At 43.2% G+C, this 24497-nt stretch overlaps 1 protein-coding gene across 1 annotated transcript in view; it reads left to right on the forward strand.

The window, feature by feature from the left end:
* Window positions 1-14502: 14502 nt before the first annotated feature.
* The window catches only part of si:dkey-109l4.3 (uncharacterized protein LOC559137 homolog), a 32339-nt gene continuing 22344 nt past the window's right edge, over window positions 14503-24497 (forward strand). Inside the window, exon 1 of the mRNA XM_051929941.1 lies at window positions 14503-14958. Within this exon, the coding sequence (XP_051785901.1) occupies window positions 14751-14958 (208 nt within the window). The 5' untranslated portion in view covers window positions 14503-14750. The remainder of the gene's footprint in view (window positions 14959-24497) is intronic.

The following is a 24497-nucleotide window of genomic DNA, read 5'->3' on the forward strand; positions in this document are numbered from 1 at the left end:
TTATTTCCTGTCTCTTTGCTATTGTGCCATTCGTTTTGTTTTGTCAGGGTCTCCCTGACGTCACTGCCGAAAGACCACCTTCAGCCTTTAAACTGAAGTCAGAGGGAGGGTCCCGGCAGTGGATCACTTAGCGCTGATAGGAGTTTTTTTTTATAAGTACAGTAAATCTTCGCCATCTGCAGATTATCAAAAGTGTATCCCTAATTTCCGAGGTTTACTTGCGCCCATTTGGGGTCACAGGCAGCAGAAAAATAAATTCTGTGAGGCCCAGCGGGCACCAGCTAAACGTGAGATTGACCAGCGACGGGTCTGTGACGCCCTTAGATGTCCGGAGCTGCACGCACACTTCACTCAATGGATCAACGTGAGTCTGCCTGCCGCCGAGAATTGTGGGTAAGCAGTTGAACCCCAACTCGTGATGGGACCGGGGTTTGCAATTGATCCCCACAAATGAGGAATTCCTAGTAAGTGGGGGTCATAATGTTGTGTTTGTGCTGGCATTTTGCCCTGCCTGGGGTTCAAAGTTGTGTTTTTTTGTCTGATTTTGTATCAGTTATTTGTATGAATGATTCTTTTGTTCATTATGTCTATCATTCTTTGTGTTGATCTGATTACGTCCCTGTGCGTTTTGGGGGTGGTGCCACCTGCCAATCACCACCAGGAACTGCCCTCCTCTACCCTGTTTATTGGAGGGCCTTCTGCAGTTCCTGGTGGTTCATTTTGAATGGGATCCAGAAAAGTTGCCCCCCACATTTCGCTCCTCACACTTCACCCCAGATATTTTTCCTATCACCTACCTGGATCATTTAAACGTTTTTTTAAAATGATCGTTACCTGTATTTTATTGTTTTTTTTTATTTTAAATATCAAAATAGCAGTTACTGGATTTAGGTGCAGTTTTTTCGTCAGCACTGTTACTCAGTTTAATGTGTCTGAACACACTACGGCCTTTACGCATTGTGCGCTTGCTGCTGTCGCCGCCTGATTATTGGCGGTGCATCACGGTGCTGAAGAACATGCAGCACATCGCAGACACTATATCAATATCTATCAATATGTACTGTACGCCACCACGCACCACGTCGAATAAAATTAGAAAAATGGCAACAAGAAAATTGGGAGATGATGACAACCACATTTACATGTTTTCAAAGAGTTTTTAAATGTTAAATTGAAATCTATATATATAATTCACTAAGCAGCCGCCAGCACAAGCAAGACACCCATGAAGCACGCAGGACGGTAGCCACGCCCACCAACTCTAAGACCATTGGATACGACGACAACTCGCAGAGCCACGCCCACCAACTCACAAAACAGGGCGTCATTCGCATTCGTCTCTGCTACACTCCACATGCACCTCTGTGCCACGTTGACTTTTCATTATTCTTTTCGGTTATGATGCACGACCACGTCCACCATTGCAAACTGTTTTACATGCCATGGTCTTAGCGTTGGTGGGTGGGTCTCCGTGAGTTGCTCCTACGAGCGGGCACATGACCAAGCGGACCAGTCACGGACAATTGAATGTTGCTCTCTCCAGAGTTCCATCTTTTCATTCATCTACAGTCGTATCCTCAAACCCACCCCATTTGGACAACTGTGTCTTTCAGGAAGTGTTCACTCATCAATACATAATTATGCGGCGTACTCGGACGCAACAACTCACCAATCACCGCGTCAGTCGGGTTCGTCTCTGCTACAGTCCACATGCACCTCAGAGCCACGTTGACTTTTCATTATTCCTTTCGGTTACGACGCACGACCACATCCTCCATTGCAAACTGTTTTACATGCTGCATACAGCGATTTGATTCCGCGACAAACATGCTTCTTCTTAGGTGGTCCTGTAGGAACACGGAAAACGTTTGTCTACAAAATCTATATATATAATTCACTAAGCCGACAGAACAGGCAAGACAACCATGGGATACGCACGATATAGCCACGCCCGCCAACTCACAGAGACCCGTCCACCAACACTAAGACGATGGGATACGCCAACAACTCACAGAGCCACGCCCACCAACTCTAAGACCATAGGACGAGAACGTCCGCCCGCCTGACTGTTACCAGCATGTAAAACCATCGCAGCTTTTAACTCACAAACTGCAACAACTCACCAAACAAGGACACCCTGTCTCTCGAGGCATTCACACTGCCGGAAGACAACCATGGGATACGCAAAAAATAGCCATGTCAGTCAACTCACAAAGCCCAGCCCACCAACTCGAGCACACGTCCACCCACGCTCTCAAGGCATTCACAGTGCCTGCTCATGTGCCCGGACGCAACAACTCACCACACACAAATTTTGCTTAATTTGACTCAACACGGGAAACCTCACCCGGCCCGGACACGGAGAGGATTGACAGACTGATAGCTCTTTCTTGATTCTCTGGGTGGTGGTGCATGGCCGTTCTTAGTTGGTGGAGCGATTTGTCTGGTTAATTCCGAAAACGAATGAGAGTCCCTACTGCTGAATAGTTACGCGATCGCCAACCGGTCGGCGTCCAACTTCTTAGAGGGACAAGTGGCTTTCAGCCACGTGAGATTGAGCAATAACAGGTCTGTGATGCCCTTGGATGTCCGGTGCTGCACGCGCGCTACACTGAATGGATCAACGTGTGTCTACCCGGTGCCGAGAGGCATGGGTAAGCCGTTGAACCCCATTCGTGATGGAGACCGGGACTTGCAATTGTTCCTCACGAACGAGGAATTCCCAGTAAGTGTGGGTCATACGCTCGCACTGATTATGTCCCTGCCCTTTGTACACACCCCCCTCGCTACTACCATGGTCGGGTGACTTGGTGGATTATATATAGAAAAGCAGCCGGAACCGCAAAGAACAATGAAAAGACAACGTGGCTCAGAGGTGCATGTGGACTGTACACAGACGAATGTGACTCAGGTGAGGAGTTGGGGGCGAGCACATGAGCAGGCAGTGTGTACTGAACGATGATTGTATGTTGGTTCGTAGCGTGCATTGTTGTAATATTACTTTTCTTTGTGGTTTATTAAATTACGGATTTTTCAAATGTTCATTTTTTTCCCTGTGCTTAAAAATCATTAAAAAAGCAGCGTGATTATGCGGCGTATGCTACGCCACAGGTTGGCTAGTTAACATTAAAGAGATAACGCTGACTTTAAAGTATAGCTGGTGCAATTGGTCTGGAGATGAAATCAAAAATGGGACTGTAATTTTTATTGAAACTCTGATATGTTATAAAACATTAAATGACATAATAATCATCTTAATGACCACTACTTAAATATACTTTTCGGTAAACTGAAAATTCCAGGTATGTTTTTAAGTTTAATTGTATTTCATGTATTTGTTGAATTTTTTTTGGCAATTTTAACATGTGCATTTATTAAAACAAAATAAATTAGAAGATATAAAAAAAATGAGGTGCATTATTTACATTTCTGTAACCTACTCAATATCTACAGGGGGCAAACTGTGGAAGGGAAATTGTTGGGGGTAAAATGTGAGGGGCGACATTTCCGTAAACCATTTTGAACACACTAAGGAGTGGAGTGGAGTGCCCCCTTGTGATTGAACTTTGCCTTTTCTGTTGCTTCGGAACTTTTTGAACCCGTGTTCTGTTTTCGCCTTTGGATTTTTGTTTGCTGTGGATCATCACTTTCCCTTTTCAGGCAACTCCTTTGTGCTCTTAGGAGCTTTGAGCATGACAAAGCCTTTTGTTAAAATAAACCTTTTATTTCATAAAGATTTTTCTAGGCCCTTTTTTTGTATTTAGGCGGGATTTTAATGGCATTTTCCTCCTCTAGAGGGCAACCTTTGGAAGTACAGTTGACCCTTGATATACGACCGGCCTGACATGCGAACAACTTGCTTTACGACCAGAAGTTTTGTTTTGAATTACGACCAGCATCTTGCGTTATGACCTGAATGCGGTCACATGTATCCACTTGTGCGATTGTAAACAAACAGCCGAGAGCGTTTGTAAGCGTCAGTCGGAGCCCAGATACGTGTGTTTGTGGACGTAATTTCGGTCAGTGCAGTGATTTATATCATTTATTTCGATAATTGCTAAGGAAGGAAGAGAAGGTAACAAAGGTAAAGAAAGCAATCACAATCGAAACGAAGAAGGAAATTGTGTGGAAATATGAGAGTGGTGTTCGTGTGACCGATTTCGCTAATATGCACAGCATGTCGAAATCCACCATCTCGACAATTTTACAAAGAAAAGATTTGTATAAGGAGGCTCCTTCCAAACAATAACCACCTTCCATTTCATTCTCCTCCTCCTCCCTTCCTGCAGCCCAAAGATGTCAAATTAAATGGTGAGTACAGTATGAAATTGTTGTTTCTGGTAGGCTAGGCACTTTTTATAACTTTTTGGTTAGCACATTAGAAAAATTCTTGGTGTCTTTGGTAAATTATACACATTATACAACCCATCCACCCATCCATCCAGTTTCCAACCCGCTGAACCCGAACACAGGGTCACGGGGGTCTGCTGCAGCCAATCCCAGCCAACACAGGGCGCAAATTATACAACCCTTTTTTATTAAAAAAAGTTAAGTAAGTGTTGCTGTGGGAGGTTCGGAACACATTAAGGGGATTTCCATTATTTCTTATGAGAAAAATAGTCTTGACTTACAACCAACTTGAGTTACAACCAGCCCTCGCGAACGAATTGAGTTCATAAGTCAAGGGTCCACTGTATTTTGGCCACCTTTTTCCATCCTCTCAAACATAAGCAGTTTTTAATACAGTGGAACCTCAGGTCATGACCGTAATTCGTTCCAAAACTCTGGTCATAACCCGATTTGGTTGTAACCCGAAGTAATTTCCCCTATAGGATTGTATATAAATACAATTAATCCATTCCAGACCATACAAACTGTATGTAAATATATTTTTTATAAAGATTTTTAAGCACAAATACAGTTAATTATACCATAGAATGCACAGTGTAATAGTAAACTAAATGTAAAAACATTGAATAACACTGAGAAAACCTTGAATAAAGAAAAGTAACATTGGAACAATGCATGCTACGAACTGCTTGCTGTAAACACTTTTTTTAAAATGAGGTTTAAGCACAGGGAAAAAATGAACATTTGAAAAATCCGTAATTTATACAAAAAACTAACCATAAACTAACCTTGCATGAGTCGAGTTCTGGCATGAAGGAAGTGAGGAGGAACTGGGTGGAGAAGAGATGCACGTGCAGTTTAGAGGTAACGTCTGTGACGATGCGGGTTTGCTGCATGCTCCCATCTCGCTTCCAGGAGCCCTCAAACCCGTCACCGTCGTTAATGTTACCGATGAGCATGACAGTGAGGCACTACAATGGAGCAATCAGATGGTGCAAAAAGTGCCAAGTGCTTTTATTAAAATCAACAAAACAACAATCAAAAACAAAGTCCAAATGTAATAAAGTGCAGTGCTTTCAGAATCCTTCAATAAATAAATGATCCCATAAAAACAGAAGTGAAGTGGAGGTTAAAATCCAATAGAAAAAAAGTCTTCATTAAATACAACGAGGTTAAACCAATGCTGAAAGCAGTCTCTTTAAAAACAAGCCCGGTGTATTCTTTAACTGCCTTCTCGGCCTACGCGGCCAGCCCTCTCTCTCTCTCACTCACTGCACAGGGAAAGACCGAACACGTGCAGGAAATCATCGGCGCGTACGAACTGGAAGGGAAACTGGCCTGTTTGTCACCCGAGTGTGTGGTTGTGAACTGATGCAAAAGTTTGGCTCATAACCCAATTTGTACGTGTTTCCGCGACGTTCGTGACCCGAGGTTCCACTGCATCTGAAAAACATTTTGGATTAAATCACTTAGAGAGCTGTACATAGACAACATCTTTGCATCCTATAACAATTACATTCCAAACTTAACTTTCCAGCAACACATTTCTTTCACTGCCTTCAAATTAGAAACTTTGTTAAACAGAACCTGACCGATTATCCTCACCTCCCACCTCCTTCTAATATTGCTCAGTCTCGAGGACTCAGACAGCATTTCTGTAATATATAAAACTAGCCAACCCGCGGCGTAGCATACGCCGCATAATTATGAATAGATGGGTGAACACTTCCTGAAAGACACAGTTGTCCAAATGGGGTGGGTTTGAGGATACGACTGTAGGTGAATGAAAAGATGGAATTCTGGAGGGGGCAATATACAATTGTCCGTGACTGACAATTGGAGGACCACCGTCGCACGCTCATTCAGCGATTCACATCCGCGACAAACATGATGTTTCTTAGATGGTCCTGTCGCGTCCACCCTCGCACTCAAAGCATACACACTGCCTGGTCATGTGCCCGCTCGGAAGAGCAACTCACAGAGACCCGCCCACCAACTCTAAGACCATGGGATACCCCTCGCAAACTGTTTTACACGCTGCATACAGCGATTCACATCCACGACAAACATGCCTCTTCTTAGATGGTCCTGCAGCGTCCACCCTCGTTCTCAAAGCATACACACCGCCTGGTCATGTGCCCACTCGCAAGAGCAAGTCACGGAGACCCGCCCACAAACTCTAAGACCATGGCATGTAAAACAGTTTGCGATGGTGGACGCGGTCGTGCATCATAACCGAAAAGAATAATGAAAAGTCAACGTGGCTCAGAGCTGCATGTGGAGTGTAGCAGAGACGAAAACGAATGACGCCCTGTTTTGTGAGTTGCTGCGTCCGAGTTGGTGGGCATGGCTCTGCGAGTTGTCGTCGTATCCAATGGTCTTAGAGTTGGTGGGCGTGCCTCTGTCCTGCGTGCTCCATGGGTGTCTTGCTCGCTGGCGGCTTAGTGAATTATATATATAGATTCTTTTACAGTCCCTCCCTTTCAAAGATCCAAGAGGACAATGGGAAAAGGATCTCTCACTCAACATCTCAGAAAAGGAGTGGAAGGTAGCAATGCAGGAAATTCACTCGAGCTCCATGTGCACAAAGCATACAATCATTCAACTCAAAATTATATATCAAGCACATCTGTCTCGCTTGAAATTGTCCAGAATTTTTCCAGGCTGAGATCCAACCTGTGAACACTGCAATCGAGCTCCAGCCTCACTGGGCCACATGTTTTGGGCCTGCACCACATTAACATCATTCTGGACCGAAACCTTTAAATGCCTATCAGACAGCCTGGGGGGTCACAATCCCTCCTAACCCATTAACAGCTATGTTTGGTGGGCTCACAGAGGGGCTTAAAGTGGAGAAGGACAAACAAACTGTGATTGCCTTTACTACACTGCCTCGCAGTTAGGAGACCCAGGTTTGTTTCCCGGGTCCTCCCTGCATGGAGTTTGCATGTTCTCCCCGTGTCTGTGTGGATCTCCTCCCACAGTCCAAAGACATGCAGGTTAGGTGCATTGGCGATCCTAAATTGTCCCTAGTGTGTGCTTGGTGTGTGTGCCATGCGGTGGGCTGGCACCCTGTGTTGGCTGGGATTGGCTGCAGCAGGCCCCCATGACCCCGTAGTTAGGATATAGTGGGTTGGATGATGGATGGATGGACTTATCTTGCTAAACTGGAAGAATCCTAACTCTCCTATTTTAAGTCAATGGGTGACTGATGTTTTATATTATTTGAAATGGGAAAAAATCAAATTCTCACTTCGAGGATCTGTGCAGAACTTTATCAAAACCTGGCAGGATCTGATCAATGACATTTTAGGATAAGCTTTTAAAGCACTGAGGAAGCAGAGTCTCTCCCCTTTTCTTTTTCTTCTCCATTTATTTTTATTCACTTATTAATTCATCTATTTACTTATTTTTACTAGCTTTAAGTTTTATTCTGCTGGCCATGCTCTCTTTCTCAGGGGTGGGGGTCGATTTGTTTTCAATTCTATTCTTGTAAAATCGATCTATTTGTATTTAATGTTGTGTGATTTCAATAAAATCAATAAAATTTTTTAAAAAAAGAAAGTATTTTGGAAGTTTTGTGCTTTTGGGACACCCGAGTCACGACATGTAAACTCAACTACTGATCGGATGGTGTGGTGAGGTCCTCAGATTGGCCCTGCTGTGACCACTAGGGGGAAGCATCTGAAACAGGGGTGGGCAGCAACGGTCCTGGTGGGCCTGCAGGTTTTTGTTCCAACTCCATTTCTTAATGAGAAGTTAATTATTGCTGATGAAGCACTCAGTGCTCAAGTGACATTTTGAGACTTCATTTTAGTGGTCTCACTTGTTCAGGTTCCCCACCCTTAATTGCTTATTTCAGTCTTCAACATTTGCCTTCACTGTTATTCACGGCTCCTAATTAGCAATTAACTGCAAATGACAAAGAAGCCAGCAGGTCTCCATCAAACTCATTTCCATTTACACCTCTGTGGATTCACCCTGCAATAACTGCGTGTAGTAGAACACTTAAGAGGAGAATGTGACGGACTGAAAATAATCCGTTTTAGGATTCAAATCACTGGGGCGATATCCTTGGAAAGATATAATAAGAACCTAACATGGCAGACTAACAAGTCACAAAATTAAATGAGGTCTGAGACTCGCAAGGAGTGATTGGGTTGGAATGGAAACCAGCAGCCGCTGCGGCCCTCCAGGACCGACGTAGCCCACCCCTGATCTAGAAGGTGTCTCTTTGGAGCCCACAGGCTCAGTCCACCACGGTGTGGTAAGATGCGCCTCTGGGGGTCTTTTCAGCCCACTGGTATCAGGCATACCCCTCCTGGGGTACTCGTTAAGTTTATTTTGAAATGTCTGAACGATACACGTTTATTTAAGTATTTAATTTGGAAATCGATTGACCAATTGGTTGGATCATTTGTCCTGTGATTCTATGTCCTCATTGTTATGTTTCTGCTGCTCTATGCCTGTGAATTCGCCGATGTAAGTGAAGATTTGTGGAAGTTGGGAGCGCCCCATCAGGCGAAGATGTTTTCTAACCCAGACGAAATCATACAAGCAAGCATTTACAGGACAAGAACATAAATCTCAACAGAAACTGCAATCCGATGGGAGAGATTGTAATCCAATTGTGCAGTGAAGACCCCACCGACTGTAATCCTGCGGCTTCTTATGGCTCACTTTTAAGGCTGGCGCCCTCCTCTTTCATCTTGCAGCCCTCACTGCCTAATGATGAACTGTTCCTAGGGATGCTGGGATTTGCAGTCCATTTAAGTAGCCGGGCCATGGCATCACCTACGGATTTCCACAACTGGTTGGGAAACTCACAAAATTATTTCCATTTAATTGTTTTAAGGCTAATTACTTTATTTTGTTTCCTTTTGTCTCAGGGCTTAATAAACTACTCAAAACAATTAAAGGAATACTTTTTAATCCGAATAGAGCATCAAGCCAATGACACTTGTGGGCTGTTGATCTCGTCAGTTTAGCAGCATAAGGGCTTGTTCATCAGTTTCAGCTGCTTTGGTGCACTAGAGGGGCAACAATGAGACGACCCCCCAAAACAGGAATGAATGGTTTAATAGGTGGAGGGGGGCCACTGACGTTTTTCCCTCCTCGTCTGTTTTGTCACTCATTTTGCATTTGGTTATGGTCAGTGTCACTACTGGTAACATGAGGCCATACCTGGAACCTCCAGAGGTGGTACAGGTAGTCCAAATTCTCTAGGATGGCAGGCACATCAAAACATGCCATTGGCAGAAGGTTTGCTGTGTCTCCCAGCACAGTCTAAAGGACATGGAGGAGATTCCAGGAGACAGGCAGCCATTCTAAGAGAGCTGGACAGGGCCCCTCGTAGAAGGTCCTTAACCCATCAGCAGGACCCACCAGTATATGCTCCTTTGTGCAAGGAGGAACAGGATGAGCACTGCCAGAGCCTACAAAATAACCTCCAGCAGGCAGGCAGGCCACTGGTGTGAATGTCTCTAACCAAACAATCAGAAACAGACTTCATGAGGGTGGCCTGAGGGCCCGACGTCCTCTGGTGGGCACCGTGGAGCTTGATTGGCATTTGCCATAGAAAACCAGAATTGGCGCCCTGTGCTTTTCACAGATGAGAGCAGGTTCACCCTGAGCACATGTGACAGACATGAAAGGGTCTGGAGAAGCCGTGGAGAACGTTATGCTGCCTGTAACATCGTTCAGCATGACCGGTTTGGTGGGGGGTCAGTGATGGTCAGTCTGGGGAGGCATATCCATGGAGGTACGCACAGACATCTACAGGCTAGACAATGGCACCTTGACTGCCATTAAGTATCAGGATGAAATCCTTGGACCCATTGTCAGACCCTATGCTGGTTCCTCCTGGTGCATGACAATGCCCGGGCGCATGTGGTGAGAGGATGAAGGAATTGATACCATTGACTGCCCCCCCCACCATGCTCACTTGCCTAACCTCAATCCAATAGAACACCTCTGGGTGGGACATTATGTTTGGGTCCATCCAATGCCAGGAGTTCAGTGATGCCCTAGTCCAGATCTGGGAGGAGATCCCCCAGGACACCATCCGTCATCTCATTAGGACATTGTCAGGCATGGGGGGGCCATACAAACTACTGAGTACGATTTGGAGTTGCTGCAATGACATTTCGTCATAATGGACAAGCCTGCCGTATCATTTTTTCTTTACTTTGATTTTCGGGGTGTCTTTGTATTCAGCCCTCCCTCTGTAGGTTCATCATTTTCATTTCCATCATTTTGTTTCTAACACTTCACCATATCAGTCCATAGCAGTAGAGAGAGCCAGCAGGATCCCATTGAGATCTGATGTGTTTTCAAAGCATTCCTTTCATTTTTTTGAGCAGTATATTTTTCCAAAAACTCCGTTTTCTAAAAAGCAATGGTTTCACACATAAATCAACATACTTATTTATGACAAATATCGCTCTGTTTTATGCTCCATGAGCCCCTACAGTGTGTAAACTCACATACTGTACTTATTACATTCCTGTTTCTCTTGTTACTCATCACTTTCTGGGAAAAAAAAAAACAGCTTGAGGTCATCAAGTGGCTGGTAATCCGTAGTGTCGACTCGCACGCCGCGTCATTTGGTGAAGCCCAGTAGCCACCTTGTCTCCCATGGATCTCTGTGTGTGTGTGGTCCTCCCAGGTGAACATTGCCGTAGATGCGTCAGCTACACGACTTCGATCAGCTGGGGACCAATCAGCTAATGCAGGTACCTGTCTTTCGTTTCCAAATTCCAGATCGTTTGCATCATAACCAGAGTTCGAGAAGTGCTTGTGCGACAGTCCTCCCAGACGAACGTTACAAGCGTAACAGCTACACGATCAGCTGAGGACCAATCAGCTGATGCAGGTACCCGACTTTCGTTTTCGATCTCCAGATCACTTGCATCATAACCAGAGTTCGATCAGGTTAGAGTCCCAATTCAGCAAAAATAAATAAATAAATAAGTTGCAGGGAGTATTTTACTTTGCGCATTCGCGTCACTCGCTCACCCGATGTTGAGGGCATTCTAGACGTTGTTTACTCTACGCTACTCATGCACATGCAGGGATCTGACGTCAAGTCAACGAGTCTAACGGCCCTCCTAGCAAAGAGAGTCTGTCTGTATCATAATGGTGAGTTTTATCGATGTTTACAGCTTTAATCGTCCTCGACCCCCGGATGTCGACTAAACGACATCCGCCTTCAACCCCTTGTGTCAACATCTGTCCTTAAAAAAGTTAATTGCTGATGACAAACCTGCACACAGGCAGATCCGCTAATTGTAAACCCGCGACTCGGACGGGCCGACCTGTACAGTCAGTATGTACTTTGGGACTCCAGTCACAACACCTCTTCGGCGGATAGGTTTGGTTTATTGTTTTTGCAGATTTTCTGGTTGTCAATAAATTTGTGTGATACCCTGTGTAGTGGGAATTGGCACCTTGCTAAGATTGTAGTTCACTTTTAGTTCATGGACCAAACGTGTCGATGGTGCAAAGTTAAAAAGACGCAGAACCAAATTTGCAAAAAAGGTGAAAATCAAAACAAAAAAGTGCAATGACAAAACCCAAAATGAAACTCTGCAAAGTCTCATTAAATAAAACACGGTCCCCAACTGTACTGGGCAGTCAGTCTAAAAATTAAAGAGTGGGAATTGGGAGAAAGAAGCGAGTCTGAGCGCAAACCCAAAAGTCAAAAAGAAGAGAAACGTCAAAACCAAATCCGAAACTAGAAATCATAGTCAAGGGTGAAGTGTAAACTGAGGCGTCAATGACGTCACAAGCAGTGCCATTCCCAATACAAAAATAGCAAAGGACAAAGACAGTAAAAAATACGCAACTTCTTAACCGAGGCTCTACACAAACTTCTGATTTCTGAATTGCATTTCTTCTTAACACCCCCAAAAATGGCCACAAAAATGAATTGATAGTCCAGCTTCAGCCAAGAAAAAATAACAAGAAGCTCCACAGATACCAGACAATCATAACACCAAAGGCACTCACACAGAAACAGCAAACGAGACAAACGCTAAACGTTTACAATGCAACTGCTGTCCTTCTGCCTTCCTCCTATTCCAACAGAAATCAGGAAAGGAAAACAGTCTTGCACCAAAAACACGTAACAAATACTAGATTGTCTTCTTTCTTCTTCCTTCTACTAAACAGAAAATGATCAAGGAAAAGAAAAAGAAAATGAATGCTTCCCTCCAGAAACGATTTACACAAAATGCAAAAAAATCAATTCTTCCTTTGCTTTCGAAAGAAAAATAATTTCAGGAAAAGAAAAGAAAATGTATAAAAATATACACAAAAGGAGATCCTGTGAAGCTTTAAGCACCTGGATACATCAACATGGGACAGAAAATCAGGTGAGGTGGGTAGTGGTCCGCCGTGAAAATTGGCAAAAAAGTGCTGGTGGTATTCACCGTTATACTAACGAAAGGTGCCAGTGCCCAACACTGCACCTAGGAATGGTGGCGGTACTCTGTGCTGAAACTGGCAGTACGTGAACTGGTGAGTACCACCACCCCACTCGTGCCCTGGGGACACATAAAGCACAGAACATATTAACAACTTTTTAGTGTTTTTTCTCTTTAATTTAGATGTAGAGCTATTGTTGATTTCAAATTTGGGCATATTTTAAATATGACCCCATTCAATCATGATAATTAATATGCTTGAAGCGACAATCATTGTTCACATATCTTAATACATAATTCGCCTGCCTCCTCACTCACTCACTCACTCACTCACTCACTCACGTCTCCTTCTGTGCAGCTGCCCGAAAACCCTTACGAGACCGACATCCAACCCCAACATCGCGGCAGGTGGCGGATTTACGGCCTCAAAAATTCAAAGAGAAAGGCGACTTGGATTAAAGCTCTAGAGGCCTGGAAGGTGATTTCGACTACAGCTCGAGGCCTAATTACACATTCATTCAATACACCTATATCAGGTTTGTGGTGCTTATACTTATTACTATTCCATATTGTACTGGAACATTCATCATTCAATATTATACTATAGGCCTGGGCGGACTACAATCATTACAAAACAACTTCTTCGTTACTTATCATTTGTTCTTCATACACTGCTGACACAAACTTGTGCCCGTTTCATCTTACGTTGTCGAAACGGGCTCTTTGTCTACTTAATAATAATATGCAAATAAAAACGATTGCTGAAAACGGACTCAACTGTATCCATCCATCCATCCATCCATTGTCTCCCGCTTATCCGAGGTCGGGTCGCGGGGGCAGCAGCTTGAGCAGAGATGCCCAGACTTCCCTCTCCCTGGCCACTTCTTCTAGCTCTTCCGGGAGAATCCCAAGGCGTTCCCAGGCCAGTCGAGAGACATAGTCCCTCCAGCGTGTCCTGGGTCTTCCCCGGGGCCTCAGGACATGAAAATGAAATATTACTTCTTAAATCCACACAGCAAACAATTAATCTTTAATAAAAACCTGGGCATGATTACCTTAAGTCAAATCACAATACCAACATATTTCTGTTTCTGCCTGTATTTTAGTAGGATAGAGCGCTGAGAGTGATAGCCTTTTCAGCAGCTCCGTTGTGAATTTCCCCCTTGGGATTAATAAAGTATCTATCTATCTATCTATCTATCTATCTAAACTGGTGATACTAGTAATAAAAAATCCAAGCTAGCAATAAAATTAAAAGACACAAACGTTATGCAAAGTGCGCCTTTCCTGTCTTGTCTGTGGGCTTCACCTGACCTTACATTTACAGGCTGTGTAGTTTTGAGGCATTCTGTCAAAATCACAGGTCAAATTAAAGCATCCTGTTCGCCTTTCAAATTAGAAGGAGACCGCTCCAAGATGGCGGGTGTATTGACGCGCCCGATTAAAGCGTACGGGCTAGTGGTCTGTTCTTTAGAGCGCCTGTGTAGTGCAGTAACCTCCGGGTCTAATTTAAATTAGAGAAGCCGTGTACTCTAAGATATGCTTAAGTGTAGATAATATTTTGTAAGAATATTAATCTGTGACAAAAAATGTAGGTATTTTTAAAATGAAAATTCATTCTTTTATATAGGCGAAAAGGGAGGACAGCTATTGCGAATGCCGGTCCCGAACAGCGTGGAGTTTGCGCGCTCTAGTTTGAAAACGTCATTGTTGTTCACGACACGCTTTTCCGCTGTTTACATTTTTTCGTTCGCTGTGATAGACTGTTTCGCTTTAAATAGTTTAGCGTGTTTGTAGGCGGCAATGTAAACACATTTCTTACATTTAGAGGATATGTACGATATGAGCTACAGCACTGGATTTTAAATCTTACGTATGTCATACAGTTTCCTTATGAGAGGCGAAGTTGCCAGCTGTCTGTGTAAATTGTCGCACGTGTTTTGTATTGTTTGGTAGCAGTGAGTATCGGCTTTCATGGAAGTAGAAAGCGAGTTTTCTTTTAGTAACGGAACCTGCTTTCCACGTTGGAACAGCGGCAGCAACCATCACAGCCAGACTTTGGGTGGCCTGCAGTTTAAACGAAAGAGGACGTCGACGGCCGATGAAGGCGTTGGGTGCCATTGTGTTATGGACGGCACGGGGTGCAGGAGCTCCGTCGGGGAAGCGACAGGCGGGTATTCACGTAAGTACGTCGCATTACAAATCCTTGTTGTTTTGAGGATGTACATTTACACGCAGTCCATACCTCATCCGTTTACGTCTTCACGGCGGATAAAACTCCATAAATATAACCGCATGACGGTTAGCGTTGCGGCCTCACAGCACCAGAGTCCTTCACAGACGGAATGGTGAAGTGGCTAAGACTTTGAACTTTTACTGCTTTTTGTGTTTTGAGGTTATCTTCGAATAGCAGCACATTACAGCTGCGTAATACAAAAATCAAACCACTAATAATAACACAACAAATACAGCAGTTTACTTCTCGATAATGTTACAATTCCATTATTTTTGTAAAGCCCAAAATCACACAAGAAGTGCTGCAATGGACTTTAACAGGCTCTGCCTTTTGATGGCCCACCAGCCTTGACTCTCTTAGAAGACAAGGAAAAACTCTCAAATAATAATAAAAAAAAAAACCTGTAAGGAAAAAAATGGAAGAAACATTAGAAAAGGCAGTTCAAAGAGAGACCCCTTTCCAGGTAGGTTAGGCGTGCAGTGGGTGTCAAAAAAAAGGGGGACAATACAACAAAATACACAGAACACAAGTAATCCTCGATACAATAGTGTAGTAGAAGTATTACAAGTAGGGAGCAGAATTCAACAGTAGATGACATCACATAATACAATTTGGATTTGTTCAGAGTCCTGGAGACCTCAGCCATCAAGCCGCCTCCCCCTATTGGCCGTTTCACAGCTGAGTCAGCACTGGGCCAGCCAATCCGATGAAAGGATCCTCCATCAGAGATACCTTTACCTTAGGTGGGCAGTTGGCACCAAGTGCCACATTTGAGTACTGAAAAGAAAAACAGAACAGGTGAGGGTTAGTAACATATTCTAACTCTTATATTGCTTATATTTTAGTGCTAAGTGTGCAATGATAGCATCATCACTGCACTAACAGTCTTAACAATTTTCGGCCTATTTCTCATTTACCTTTTTTCTCAAAAGTTCTTGAGCGTGTGGGAACCTCCCAACTCACCAATTACTTAACCTCTAATAAACTGATGGAAACCTTTCAGTCTGCTTTCAGGGCATACAGTTGTGCTTGAAAGTTTGTGAACCCTTTAGAATTTTCTATATTTCTGCATAAATATGACCTAAAATATCTTCAGATTTTCACTAAAGTCCTAAAAGTAGATAAAGAGAAACCAGTTAAACAAATGAGACAAAAATATTATACTTGGTCATTTATTTATTAAGGAAAATGATCGAATATTGCATATTTGTGAGTGGCAAAAGTATTTGAACCTTTGCTTTCAGTATCTGGTGTGACCCCCCTTTGCAGCGATACCTGCAACTAAACGTTTCTGGTAACTGTTGATCAGTCCTGAATTTTCGCCCATTCCTCCGTACAGAACAGCTTCAACTCTGGGATGTTGGTGGGTTTCCTCACATTAACTGCTCTCTTCAGGTCCTTCCACAACATTTCGATTGGATTAAGGTCAGGACTTTGACTTGGCCATTCCAAAACATTCACTTTATTCTTCTTTAACCATTCTTTAGTAGAACGACTTGTGTGCTTAGGGTCGTTGTCTTGCTGCATGACCCATCTTCTCTTGAGATTCAGTTCATGAACAGATGTCCTGACATTTTCCTTTAGAATTCTCTGATATAATTCAGAATTCATTGTTCCATCAATGAAGGCAAGCCGTCCTGGCCCAGATGCAGCAAAACAGGCCCAAACCATGATACTACCACCACCATGTTTCACAGATGGGATGATAAGGTTCTTATGCTGGAATGCGGTGTTTTCCTTTCTCCAAACGTAACGCTTTTCATTTAAACCAAAAAGTTCTATTTTGGTCTCATCCGTCCACAAAACATTCTTCCAATAGCCTTCTGGTTTGTCCACGTGATCTTGAGCAAACTGCAGACGAGCAGCAATGTTTTTTTTGGAGAGCAGTGGCTTTCTCCTTGCAACCCTGCCATGCACACCATTGTTGTACAGTGTTCTCCTAATGGTGGACTCATGAACATGAACATTAGCCAATGTGAGAGAGGCCTTCAGTTGCTTAGAAGTTACCCTGGGGTCCTTTGTGACCTCACCAACTATTACACGCCTTGCTCTAGGAATGATCTTTGGTGGTCGACCACTCCTGGGGAAGGTAACAGTGGTCTTGAATTTCCTCCATTTGTACACAGTCTGTCTGACTGCGGATTGTTGGAGTCCAAACTCTTTAGAGATGGTTTTGTAACCTTTTCCAGCCTGATGAGCATCAACAACTCTTTATCGGAGGTCCTCAGAAATCTCCTTTGTTCGTGCCATGATACACTTCCACAGACGTGTGTTGTGAAGAGCAGACTTTGATAGATCTCTGTTCTTTATGTAACACAGGGTGCCCTCTCACACCTGATTGTCATCCCATTGATTGAAAACACCGGACTCGAATGTCACCTTCAAACTAACTGCTAATCCTAGAGGTTCACGTTCTTTTGCCATTCACAAATATGTAATATTCGATCATTTTCCTCAATAAATAAATGACCAAATATAATATTTTTGTCTCATTTGTTTAACTGGTTTCTCTTTATCTACTTTTAGGACTTAAGTGAAAATCTGATGATGTTTTAGGTCATATTTATGCAGAAATATAGAAAATTCTAAAGGGTTCACAAACTTTCAAGCACAATTGTAGCACAGCTGTGAAACTGCTCCTTATGGCAGCAGAGTCTGGACAAAGCAGCATATTAATTCTGTGAGATTTTAGGGTAGCATTTGACACTCAGGTCAGACATGACATTCTACTGTCCAGAATGGACAGCATGCTGGATATCTCTGGCACTGCCCTCCAGTGCTTTAAGTCCTATCTGACTGACAGGCAAGACTTTGTTAGTCTTGGCAACTGCAGGTCCAGCTCAGTGCTGGTGTAACAAGGCATTCCTTAGGCTCTGTCCTCAGCCCTGTACACTTCCGTATCCATATGCATCCCCTTGGCCTTATCATTCGTAGCTATGGACTGGGTTATCATTTGTATGCAGGTGATATTCAGCTCTGTTTCAGTGCTAAAAGTGAAACTTCATTTGTTCTGTCTCAGCTCACAATTTGCCTCAGTGAAATTAAAACCTGGATGGAGCAGAACTCTTTAAAATTAAATTGCAACAAAACCAAACTCCTGTAGATTGGCACTAAAGAGCAACTTAAGAAAACGAGCTCCTTCTCAGTCACTCTTGATGGTGATCTCATCAGACCTCCTTCTAATGCAAGGAATCTTGGTGTCATTTTTGATTTCTCCGTCCACATAAACCACTTTAAAAAACTTTTCTACTTTCACCACCACCACATTTCCCATGTTTGCTCATTCCTCTCATTTTCTAATGCTGAGAAACTCGTCCATACTTTTATCACATCCTGCATTGATTATTGTAACTCCTTACTGGCGGGTATCCCCTCTAATCTTATATCACAGCTCCAGCTGATTCAACACTGTGCTGCCAGAGTCCTTACACGAACCAGCAACAGCAAGCACATCACACTCCTCCTGCTTCGCCATGAACTGGCTCCCTTTGTCTTAGAGAATTGAATATAAAATTCTGTTAAGAACATACAAAGATTTAAATGGCCGTGCACCAGACTACATCAGTGACCTTCTCCATCGCTGTGCTCCTGTTCGCCCACTAAGGTCCTCTGATTCCGAGCATCTTGCTGTGCTCCACACTAATCTGCACTCTGTGGATGACAGCAGGACCTTCAGCTAAATGCCGCCTTGACTTTGGAATGACCTCTTGAAATTAATGAGATCAGCGAACTCCATTTATACTTTTTTAAATGTTCAGGCCTGTTCTGGAAGGCTTTTAACTTAACCTGACATTCTACCTCCTCTTTCACTCTTCCTTTCTGTCCAGATGCTCAGTATAATTTGTGTGTTATATCACAAATGATGTCATTTGCTAGGCTTTGTTTTAGTATTGAATTAGCTGTCCCCCGCGGCTCCGTCCTCGTAGTAGTGATACAGGACAAACTTTAAAAATCAATAAACAAACAGGTGTTGCTAGCTAAGCGGAGGCGAGGTACACTCCAAAACGTGGTGACAGGTAGACCGATTCGAACGGAAGCTGGTGCATGAGTGAGGAGGGCCCCGCCATGCTTCCTACTCCTGATGTTACACTTCCTCCTCCCCTTGGCCCACAGCCTCTGTCTCGGATTTGCGTGAATATATCTGTCCTGCAAGCGAAGTTTGATTCTTAGCATGATGAGAGAAGTCTCAAAATCAACCGAAATATGCAAGCAAATTATAGAAGAAAAAAAAACCCGATCTAAATTCGTGAAGTAGTTCTCTCGTGAAAAGTGGACAGATGTACAGACAAGACAGATGTTGAATTTTATATATAGATATGGGTGGCACAGTGGTAGCGCTGCTGCCTCGCAGTTAGGAGACCCGGGTTCGCTTCCTGGGTCCTCCCTGCATGGAGTTTGCATGTTCTTCCCATATCTGCGTGGGTTTCCTCCCACAGTCCAAAGACATGCAGGTTAGGTGCATTGGCGATTTTAAATTGTCCCTAGTGTGTGCTTGGTATGTGTGTGTGCGTGCCCTGCGGTGGGCTGGTGCCCTGCCCGGGGTTTTTTTCCTGCCTTGCGCCCTATGTTGGCTGGGATTGGCTCCAGCAGACCCCTGTGACCCTGTAGTTAGGATATAGCGGGTTGGATAATGAATAGATGGATAGATAGATGTATAGATATATATATAGAGAGAGATATGTTTACAGTGATATGTATATATTTATAGCTAGATATATATATATATATAATATAGATTTTGTATTTTACTCTGGTTTATCGTCTTCTATTCTGTTTAACGCCTTTGTATATCCTGTATCTATCTGTTTAAGTGTTGTATTCAGGAAACATCTGTATTCAATGTTACATATATCTGCTGTTTCTTTATAACTCTGTGAAGCGGCTGGAGCATGGGAAAGGCTCTATATAAATAAAATGTACTATTATTATTAATGAGGCCTGTACTGTTAACATAGCCATTGACTCACTAAAATGAGAAGCAAGCAAGGGTGACAGCCCTGAAACTTGCATCTTAATCAGCAGTGGCAGCTCTAATATGTCTGTTCTGACAGGTTCCTTTTTAAAAAGTCAAAACTCATCAGAACATACAGAATACTCTCTCCATGCATTTCAGTAAAAAAAAATGTTCATGTAGGTCTTTGAAGGCCTGTTTAAAAATTCTACATAAATTAAAGATTAAAACATACCTTTAACTAATTCTATAATGTCTTAAGTAGAAACTGACATCAGCCTAGTCTGATTTAACATCAAAAAATGTAATTTAAAATGGACAATAATATCATAAAGACCCGAGCACATCTTGTATCATTGTATTAATGTGCTTATCGACATCCATGTGTAATCCTAGAGTTTTAATGCTCAATGTTTCAATGCTTGGAGTTTGTCAAAACTGGTGGGTTTTTGTTTGCCTGCCTGCTTCGTGAGGATTGACCACAAGTTCTCAATGGCATTAAGGTCTGTGGAGTTTCTTGGCCATGGACCCAAAATGTCGAGGTTTTGTTGCCCAGACTCTTCAGTTCTCACTTTTACCTTATGGCCCGGTTGGTCGCCAAACTGTTCTTGGATGGTTGGGAGAAGTTGCTCTCGGAGGATGTTTTGGTCTCATTCTTTATTCAGGGTTGTGTTCTTAAGCACAATTTGTGAGTGAGCTGAGAAGCAACACCACACTTGAATGGTCTCAGGATGCTTTACTGTTGGCATGACACAGGACTGATGACAGTGCTCACCTTTTCTTTTTTCTGGATGCCCCAAACAATCGGAAAGGGGATTTATCAGAGAAAATGACTTTCCCCCAGCAGTCCAATCCCAGAATATCAGTCTGTCCCTGATGTTTTTCTTGTCTTCTTTGCTGCCTTTCTTGACACCCACCAGGCCATCCTCCAAAAGTCTTCACCTCACTCACACCTGCCTGCTGCCGTTCCTGAGCCAGCCTTGCGCTGGTTGTGCCCGTAGCTGAAGCAACTTTAGGAGTCGGTCCTGACGCTTGCCGGACTTTCTTGGAACCTCTCTATTTTAAGTCGATCATCATGGCAGAGTGACCTCCAACCTTGTCACTGAAGTGACATCAGCAGGTCCTTTAGTGGCAGGGCTGACATGCAGTGGTTTTTTGGGATGAAGTTCATTTTCATGGCCATTAGGGACTTTGCAATTAATTGCAATTCATCTGATCACTCTTCAGAACATTCTGGAGTAGATGCAAATTTCCATCATAAAAACTGAGGCAGCAAACTTTGAAAATGAATATTTGTGTCGTTCTCAAAAGTTTTGTCTACGACTGCAGTGCCAGTCCATCACAGAGCACATTTACTCTCACACCAAGGACGGGTTAGAGTTGCCAATCATCATAAGTTGCATCTCTTTGGGATGTTGTGAGGAAGGCCAATGCTGACTTAGGGCAAACATGCAGATTCCACACAGAAAGTGACACTAGGACTTTGGGGCAGCAGGGCTGTCCACTCACCACTGCTTTATACAGTTTACATTTATTTGGCTGATCCTTTTATTCAAGGTGGCTTACAACATTTGAGGTACAATTGATAACATTTCTTTTGTTTTTTTCCAATTGGAGCAAAGTTGGGTGAAGTGACTTGCTCAGGTTCACACTGTGTCAGTGGTGGGATTTGCACCCAAAGCCTTAATCACTGCGCCACACTGCCTTTATCACATTATTGTGGCCCTTGCCTTACAGAGTTGTTTTTTTTACTTTACTGTCATATGGAATGAAGGAGTGTCAGCCCAGAAGATGCACACAACTGTTGCCGAAAAAAAAATCTTGGAGACAATCTGTTAACCAGCGTAAACCTGGAAATTGGCTGTTAAACGGATGATCGATGGATAGATAGATAGATAGATAGATAGATAGATAGATAGATAGATAGATAGATAGATAGATACTTACTTAATTAATCCCCAAGGGGAAATTCACAGTCATGAATTGATGATAGCGAAGGTCTGAAAAATTGCTGATTTACACAATTATTTCCTGGAAAGATGGTCCTACTCTGGAAACCGTAAGATGATAGAAAATGAAAGCAACACTGAGCATCTGTGGTTAAAGAGTTACACTTGAAAGAACAAGGTCACCCTTTTAGACCTCACGACCGCCGGCTGTTTTTTTTTTTTTGCAAACATAAGTGAGTTGGTTATCTGGCCTGTGCTGTCCTTGCAGAAGTGCACGTCCCATTTGAGAGGATGTGGTGCATGTGAGACATGCTTTACATTAGAACATCAGAACACTCTAGACGAGAACAGGCCATTCAGCCCACCAAAGCTCGCCAGTCCTCTCCACTTATTTCTTCTAAAATAACATCAAGTCGAGTTTTGAAAGATCCTAAAGTCTTACTGTCTACCACACTACTTGGTCACTTATTCCAAGTGTGTGTCGTTCTTTGTGTGAAGAAAAACTTCCTAATGTTTGTGTGAAAGGTACCCTTAACAACTTTTCAATGGTGTCCCCATGTTCTTGATAAACTCATTTTAAAGTCACCATCTCGATCCACTGGACTAATTCCCTTCATAATTTTAAACACTGTCTAAGACAGCCACGGTCCTTGTCCGGCTGGGACGCCTCTTCATTGTATGGATGGGGGAAGCAAGCCTGGTCAGAACAGTACCTCCCCTAAGACACTAGGTGGCAGTGGTGCCTCGGATTCCCGCAGGGAGGGCTACATGGGAGATGAAGTCCTTTACATCCCTGTTGGGATCCGGGGGTACTGCCAGGGGGTGCTGCAGTGGTTCCTGAGCCCATGTGGGCGGTTCTTCCACCACACCCAGAAGTGCAGCCGAAAATAGGTCACCAAACACCTGGAGCACTTCCGGTGTGGGTTATAAAAGGGGCTAGCAGCCACCACTCCGAGAACCAGCGTCAGGAGGAGAGAGACAAAGCTTGCTGTGGAGGAGATAGAGAGAAGAGAAGAAAGAATTATGTGGAGTTGTGCTTAATTTGGGACTGTGTTGTGCCTATGGGAAATGGGGAAGGCATTGCCAACAGGTGAAGAAAAATTAATAAAACATTTATTTGTTTTATCAGTGTGCCTCCCGTGTCTGTCTGTGTCGGGTCAGGCGTTGATATAGTGCCTTTGTCACAACACTTCAATCATGTGACCTCTTAATTTTCTTTTTGCTTAAATTCTAAAGGCTCAGCTCTTTTAATTTTTCCTTATAACTCCTCCCCTGTAGCTCTGAATCAGCCAAGTCGCTCATCTCTGGACTTTCTCTAGTGCTTCTATGTCTTTATGGAGACCAAAACTGCACTCAGTACTCCAGATGAGGCCTCACCAGTGTGTTATAAAGCTTGAGCAGAACCTCCTGTGACTTGTACTCCACACATCAACCTGACATTCTGTTTGCCTTCTTAATGGCTTCTGAACACTGTTGGCAAGTCGATAGCTTAGAGTCCACTATGACTCCTAAATCCTTTACATAAGGTGGACTACACAGTCCCATGCAGGCAGTGAGATGTGGTGATTAAGGCCGTCGGCTCCAAGCCATCAGGTGGCTTTTTCAATTACAACCCCTGATTGCAGTCGATGAGAGTGGGATGAGTATCAGTTATGAAATGTGATTAATGATTTACGTTAAGGATAAGTGATCAGTGACAGCTGCTTGTTGCAGTAGTAAGTGGGGTAGTGTCCCTTGTTTGTTTTATAAATTTGCACATGTTATAAACTGGCTGCTGTACAGTAGACCTGATTGGGTCCTGGGCACATACTGCCTTGTTAGGATTAGCAGGTAATAAAGGATGTGACTGTGAAGGTTGAGTGTTATATAAACTAGGAACATGCAGAGTTGGGTGGCTTTGTTTTAGTATTGAATTTCGTATTTTACTCTGCTTTATTTTTGTTTATTCTGTTCATTGCTTTTGTATATCCTGCATCTGTTTTATTGTTCTATTCAGGAAACATTTGTATCCAATGTAAGCTATGCCTGCAGTTTCTTTATGAGACTCTGTGAAGCGGCTGGAGCATGGGAAAGGCGCTATATAAATAAAATGTATTATTATTATTATTATTATTAATGAAGCCTGTAATGTTAACATAGCCTTTGACTCACTAAAGTGTGAAGCAAGCAAGGATGACAGCCCCAAAACTTGCATCTTAATCAGCAATGGCAGCTCTAATATGTCTGTTCTGACAGGTTCCTTTTTAAAAAGTCAAAACTCATCAGAACATATGAATGGTCTCTCCATGCATTTCAGTAAAAAAAATGTTTATGGAGGTCTTTGAAGACTTGTTTAAAAATTCTACATAAATTAAAGATTATAACATACCTTTAACTAAGTCTCCTTCTTGTGGCTGCTCCCGTTATCACAGTGGTTAATCTTTTTCCATATTATACCTTTTAACTAACTCTATTTTGTCTTAAGTAGAAACTGACATCAGCCTAGTCTGATTTAACATCAAAAAAGTCTAAATTGAAATGGGGTGGAGCAGGGAAACGGGAGATTTTAGAATTAGGTGTCCCTGGGGCGTCGGCACTTGTTTGGG

The sequence above is a fragment of the Erpetoichthys calabaricus genome, chromosome 7 (assembly GCF_900747795.2).
Source record: "Erpetoichthys calabaricus chromosome 7, fErpCal1.3, whole genome shotgun sequence".
In the NCBI taxonomy this organism is placed as follows: Eukaryota; Metazoa; Chordata; class Cladistia; order Polypteriformes; family Polypteridae; genus Erpetoichthys; species Erpetoichthys calabaricus.